Here is a 6,000-nt window from a genome sequence, read left to right as displayed (position 1 = left end):
CAGAACTTGGGGGGGGGGGAGGGGGGCAGGCATCAGGGGCATGGATGGTGGCTTCATTTGGGGAAAATGTGCAGAGAAGGGAATTTTCTGCTACAATAGAGAATTTGGTTGGCAAGTAGGTTAGAAAAAGAATGGTAGGAAGTTGAACCTCTTTTCTAGAAGTTTCTTGGCATGCAGTGGAATGACTATGGTTGACTGAGTTAAACTAAAGGGCTGGGCCTTTTTTATCCCATAAATAGGGAGAGTCTTTGAAGATTTTTGAATGGAAGGATCAAATGGTGAGATGGGCTTCAGCAGCATTAATTTTACAGAATACAGTTAGAAACCCATCCTGAGGCCACAATAATAACTTAATGTAAACTAGAGAGTTGGTTCCAAGTTCATGGCGTTGCCATGAGTGGGAAAGAAGTGTATTCGAAACAGAACAGAGAAGGGCTGGCAGGATTAATGTTATTAATCGAGATTAATTTAATGCAGCTGGCAGGAAGTACAATAGAGAGTGGAAATCGATGGAGAGAAGCCAGAGTTGTGGGAAGGCAGAGATAACTGGGGAGTGAGAACTGAATGCAGACGCAGTACGCCCATGCTTAAGAAAATGAAGTGAACAGAAGGGGCGCCTGGGTGGCTCAGTCGGTTAAGCATCTGACTTCAGCTCAGGTCATGATCTCACAGTTTGTGGGTTGGAGCCCTGCGTTGAGCTCTGTGCTGACAGCTCAGAGCCCGGAGCCTGCTTTGAATTCTGGGCCTCCTTCTCTCTCTCTCTATCTCTGCCCCTCCCCTGTTTGTGCTCTATCTCTGTATCTCTCTGTATCTCCCCTATTCACACTCTGTCTCTCTCTCTCTCTCTGAAAAATAAACATTAAAAAACACAACAAAATAAAAAGAAAGTGAAATGAACAGGAGAGACCATTTCAGGGAGCGTGAAGTAGAGGCTCACAGACAATGTGGTCTTCAGGCTAGAGGCGATCATGACACGCGGGCAGAGAAGCAAAACAGCCAGCACGAGGGCACCACTGGAACGCAAGAGAGCAAGGGGACCATTTAGGGGAACCGGCACATAACTGAGACCCCAGGTGGTCACCCGGTTGTGAGGACAGGTAACTTTTCCTTCTCGAAACAGGAAGGAACAATGAGAAGAGTATGTCCAAAATACTCTGAGGTGGAGGAATGGGATGGTGTGGCAATCCGGTAAGGGGACTTTGGTCACGTGTCTTGAAAGTTCTCCCTCAAGTTGAAACTGTTACCTATTGAGTCTGGAAAGTCTGTTTTAGCATAAGAGTGAGAGTTTAAAGCAAGCAGGAAAGATGAAAAGAAGTCCATTGGGAAGGGTACCAGGAAAATGATAGGGTAAATAAAAGAATACGAAGGCAGCCAGGAGGGTCTGGCCACCCCTGACCCCTCCATCAAGGGTGAGTTTGGGACAGTTCTGGAACAATCTCCAGCAATGCTCTCTGTTCAGGGAAACACAAATGGCAAAAAGCGGATGGTGGTAGTTATTATATGTGTGAATTGTCCCTGTAGGGTCAAATGCTGTTCTTGAGAACACGAGACAGCCGACCCAGTACACACGATGGACAAGGGGTCCTCAGAAGGATGCGAGCAGGAAGAGGAAGCTGAGACTACTGAAACTCTGGCAATCCCAATTTTATTTTATTTTTTTAATATTTTTATTTATTTCTAGGAGAGAGAGAGAGAGACAGCGTGAGCAGGGGAGGGTCAGAGAGAGAGGGAGTCACAGACTGAAACAGGCACCAGGCTCCAAGCTGGCAGTCAGCACAGAGCCCGACGCGGGGCTCGAACCCACGAACCGCGAGATCATGACCTGAGCGAAAGTCGGACGCTTAACCGACTAAGCCACCCGGGCACCCCAGGCAATCCCAATTTTAAAAAAGCAAACACGTGGGACACTCAGATGGCTCCATTGGTTACATAACCGACTCTTGATTTCGACTCAGGTCATGGTCTCGAAGTTCGTGGGTGGAGCCCACACTGGGCTCCACACTGCTTGGGAGTCTCTCTCTCCCTCTCTCTCTCTCTACTCCTCCCTCCCATTCTCAAAAGAAATACGTAAACTTAAAAAAATAATAATAAAGCAAAGACATTTCACACAACATCTTTTAGGTGTGGGATATAGCAATGAACAAATTGGTAAAAAATCCTAGCCCTCTTGAAGCTTCAATTCCATTCTGGGAAGAAAGACAGTAAGATATAACGTTTGTAAGTCGGTGAAGAAAACTAGCAGAGTAACAAGAAATTGTAATCAGAGATGGGAACTCCCAAGTTCAAGACCATAGAGCTAGAGTGGTCTCTGTGATTCTAAGGGCCTATAAAGTGGATATACATCCACACTTAGAACAAATCCATTCCTCGCAACTGACGGGGAAAGGTCTGGACTGTACTCTGGACTTGCTGGTCTGGCATGTGCTATTCTGCCTCCTCTGGGTTATGTCTTTTTCTTTTCCCCATCTAGTGCTGTGGGGGACAAACTACTTTTATGTTCAGAACCATATAAGGCTTTCAGATTGTTCACTGGCATAACAGGCACTAAGAGAAGAAAAATGAGACATTTGTCGGAGAAGCTCGGGCTACCCGAACTGTGTACCCTCTGTAGGTTCCTGGCTCGGAGCTCCTCTCATGGGCCCGCCTGTCATGTGGTAAGTAAAGGTCCCCATAAAAATGGAACCCTCACCAGCTTATACCTGCTCTATGGGGTAGGGCCCGGATACAGGCGAGGACAAGGGGAATGATGGGAAGGCTCTAGGGAGGGGCAGGGCTGGTGGCTGATGCACAGTGGAACAGGAGCTTCTGTGGTGGAGGTGACTCGCAAAGTAATGACGTCACACGGGTCCCTGCTGTGGAGGCTGAAGTCTTCCAGTGTTACAGCTGGCGAGGAGGTGGAGAAGCACATCAGGTGACCACAGCGGTCCCACAGGGAGGGTGACGGGGTTGTAGGAGGGCTGTGGAGAAGGCAGCCCATCCCAAATATTGGGACCTCAACTCATGCTGATGGTCTCTTTTCTAAAGAAGACCCAGGAGATCAAAGAGCAAAGCAATCTTCTCCCCACACTCCTCCTGCTCCAAGGAGGCCAGACGGTGATGAGGATGCAGGCAGGTGACAGGAGCTGTCTTGTGGGGAAAATGGTTGATTGAGGGAAAGATATGAAGATGCCGAAGAGCAGAGTGAATGGTGACATGAGGGTGTCGCCATCTTTGGCGGGAGGGGACGGGCAGGAAGACACGAGAAGGGGGCGGGGGTAATGGACAGCTGCAGAGAGGAGGCCATTTGGAGGTCTTCCTGTGAAACATTAGATGTCGGTGGAGACTGTGTGGAAGAGTAAGGGAGGTAAAGTTCTGTCACCACAGAGAGGAAAGGTCAAAACCTCACACTCACTCACTCACTCATTCACAATAGACATTTTTATTGCCTTCTGTATTGGTGGAATTGTCCCCCTCCCCAAATTTATATGTTGAAGTCCTTGCCCTCCAGTAACCCAGACTGGGACTGTATTTGAGACAGAGCCTTTAAAGAGGAAATCAAGTTAAAATGAGGTCACATTTGGTGGTGTCAATATAAAAAGAGATTAGGACAGAGATGCACACAGAAAGAAGGCCGTGTGAGGACAGGGGAAGAAGGTGGCATCTCTAAGCCTCTCAGAAGAAACCAAATCTACAGCCATCTTGATCTCCAACTTCTAACCTGCAGAGCTCTGAAACAATAAATTCTATTTAAGCCACCGGGTCTCTGATACTTTGTTATGTTAGCCTAGTTAATGAATGCCATGCTTACTAGCTACCAGACATAGTTTGAATGGAATGTATACCAGGGCTTATAAAAACCCTTCTTTATAAAGTTCTATAGAAGGGGTGCCTGGGTGGCTCAGTTGGTTAAGCATTCAACTTTTGGTTTCGGCTCAGGTCATGATCTCACGGTTCTCGGGTTGGAGCCTCAAGTTGGGCTCTGTGCTGGCAGCATGGGGGGTGCTTGGGGTTCTCTCTCTCCCTCTCTCTCTGCCCCTCCCTACTCTCTTTCTCTCTCTCTCAAAAATAAATAAAAACTTAAAAAAATAAAGTTCTATAGAAATGAAAACTACTTAAATTTTCTTGTTCTTGTCCATTNGGGGGGCAGGGGCCGCTGTGAGGGGCGGGGGATCCAGCTTGCTATGTGGTGACGACATGACATCACTTCTCATCCTGACCACTTTCCCCTCCTAACCACTGCACTCCCAAAAGGAACAGAAAGAGGAATAAGTAAGAAGAAGAAAGCAGACACTAGCAAGAAAACACCATTATAAGTTGAGCCGAACTCTAAACCCCCTTCGGTAATCATGAGCTGGAGCACATCAGTGAGATACCTAAGTTTACTTGTCAAGGACCTTGTCTTGAAGCCTCTAGCTACTCTGAGAACTCAGATTGTTTTTAAGTATATAAGTAGTTCAAGTAGTTCTCCCCATGAGAACCCCTGTATTCCACAACTACCTCTATGCCAACACCAACAAGCAGTGTGGCGTCAAAGTGTCAAGTGAGTGCCTCACCATGGCAGCCTCCGTGTTTATCTTCCATGTCAATCCACTTTATGGCCCTGAGGTTCCCGGTCCACGATGCATTTGGCATGGAGCCAGGGACACCTGCAATGTTGACAAAGAAGAAAAGCAGAAATGAGAACCAAGAGAGAAGAGTGTCGATTTCATCAGCGAAGCCTCTACGGTATGTTTACTTTTTCACTACGTTATCTTTCACATTAGATTTCCTATCATTGGTGCAAGACCTCAGAAGCTTATGGTATGAGTAGTTGAAGCTTATGGTATGAATTCTGCCTTGCTGCTAGTAAAAAAATATATACATACATATTTTTTTCATAACGTGTTCCCAAGCCCACAAAATAGAGTTTAAGAAATACCGTGGCATGAAACCGTAATGCAGATGGATAAGTTGAGGAGTTTTGGGTTCTCAATGGCCTTTAACTGAATTAACTTTCAATCCTAATATTACAGTTTCTTAGAACTTTCCATATGACTTCTATCTTAAAATAAAAACTCAGAAAACAGGCTGCCCTAGGTGCTAAGCACTAATAAATGAAAGCAATTCTGGGGTTGCTCTTATATGAAGTTGCAGTGTTAGGCACACAGAAGGGAAATAACTGGTTTACTACATATAAACCCGAACAAATCCCTTAACACACTATCCTTTTTTTTTAATGTTTTATTTCTGAGAGAGAGAGAGAGAGAGACAGCATGAGCAGGGGAGGGTCAGAGAGAGAAAGAGATAATAGAATCTGAAGCAGGCTCCAGGCTCTGAGCTAGCTGTCAGCACAGAGCCCGATGAGGGGCTTGAACCCACGAACAGTGAGATCATGACCTGAGCCAAAGTCAGACCAACTAAGCCACCCACGCGCCCCCACACTATCCTTTTTAATTGTTAAAGTGCTTCTTGAGCATTTGGTGTTGCCAAGCATTGTGGGAGGCCCTGGGAACAGAGAGAGATACGAGACATGATCCCCGGTCACCCAAAGAAGATGAACAGTTGACCCCAAGCTGGAAGTTGTGAGCTTTGGGATTTTCCTAGGAAGATTGGTGTGCACTGACCTACCCATCTTCTCTATTTCTTTCAAGTGTTCTTTTGGCCAGACATTTAGTTGCTAACCCACTACCCAATTAGTTACCAATTCACCTTTGAAAAGTAAGGAGCCTTTTAAAAAGGAGAGGACAGCTTTAGAGGCTGCCATCTTGCTAAGCCAGAGCTTTTCCACCTTGGCATTGTCAACACTTAAGGCTGGATAATTCATTGTTGTAGGGCCTCTCCCGTGCATTGTACGATATTTAGCAGCATCCCTGGATTCCACCTACCAGATGCCAGTAGTACACGGCCCCCGATTGTGACAATTAACAACATCTTCAGATGTTGCCAAATCTCCCGGGTGGGGGGGAGAGTGGGCAAAACTGTCCCTTTTGAGAAATACTGTGCTAAACTGTTTTAAATAACCCTCTCCATCTCAATAAATTT

At 46.2% G+C, this 6,000-nt stretch overlaps 1 protein-coding gene across 2 annotated transcripts in view; it reads right to left on the bottom strand.

The window, feature by feature from the left end:
• Positions 1–6,000, bottom strand: part of LOC144236443 (N-acetyllactosaminide beta-1,6-N-acetylglucosaminyl-transferase-like) — a 30,651-nt gene that overhangs the window by 3,711 nt on the left and 20,940 nt on the right. For both annotated transcript variants that reach the window (XM_077770091.1, XM_077770090.1), the window contains exon 2: positions 4,533–4,625. In XM_077770091.1, the coding sequence (XP_077626217.1) occupies positions 4,533–4,625 (93 nt within the window). The remainder of the gene's footprint in view (positions 1–4,532; positions 4,626–6,000) is intronic.

Source organism: Crocuta crocuta, unplaced genomic scaffold (assembly GCF_008692635.1).
Source record: "Crocuta crocuta isolate KB4526 unplaced genomic scaffold, BGI_CrCroc_1.0 scaffold24, whole genome shotgun sequence".
Classification (NCBI taxonomy): Eukaryota; Metazoa; Chordata; class Mammalia; order Carnivora; family Hyaenidae; genus Crocuta; species Crocuta crocuta.
This window is presented reverse-complemented; position numbering and strand designations above follow the sequence as displayed.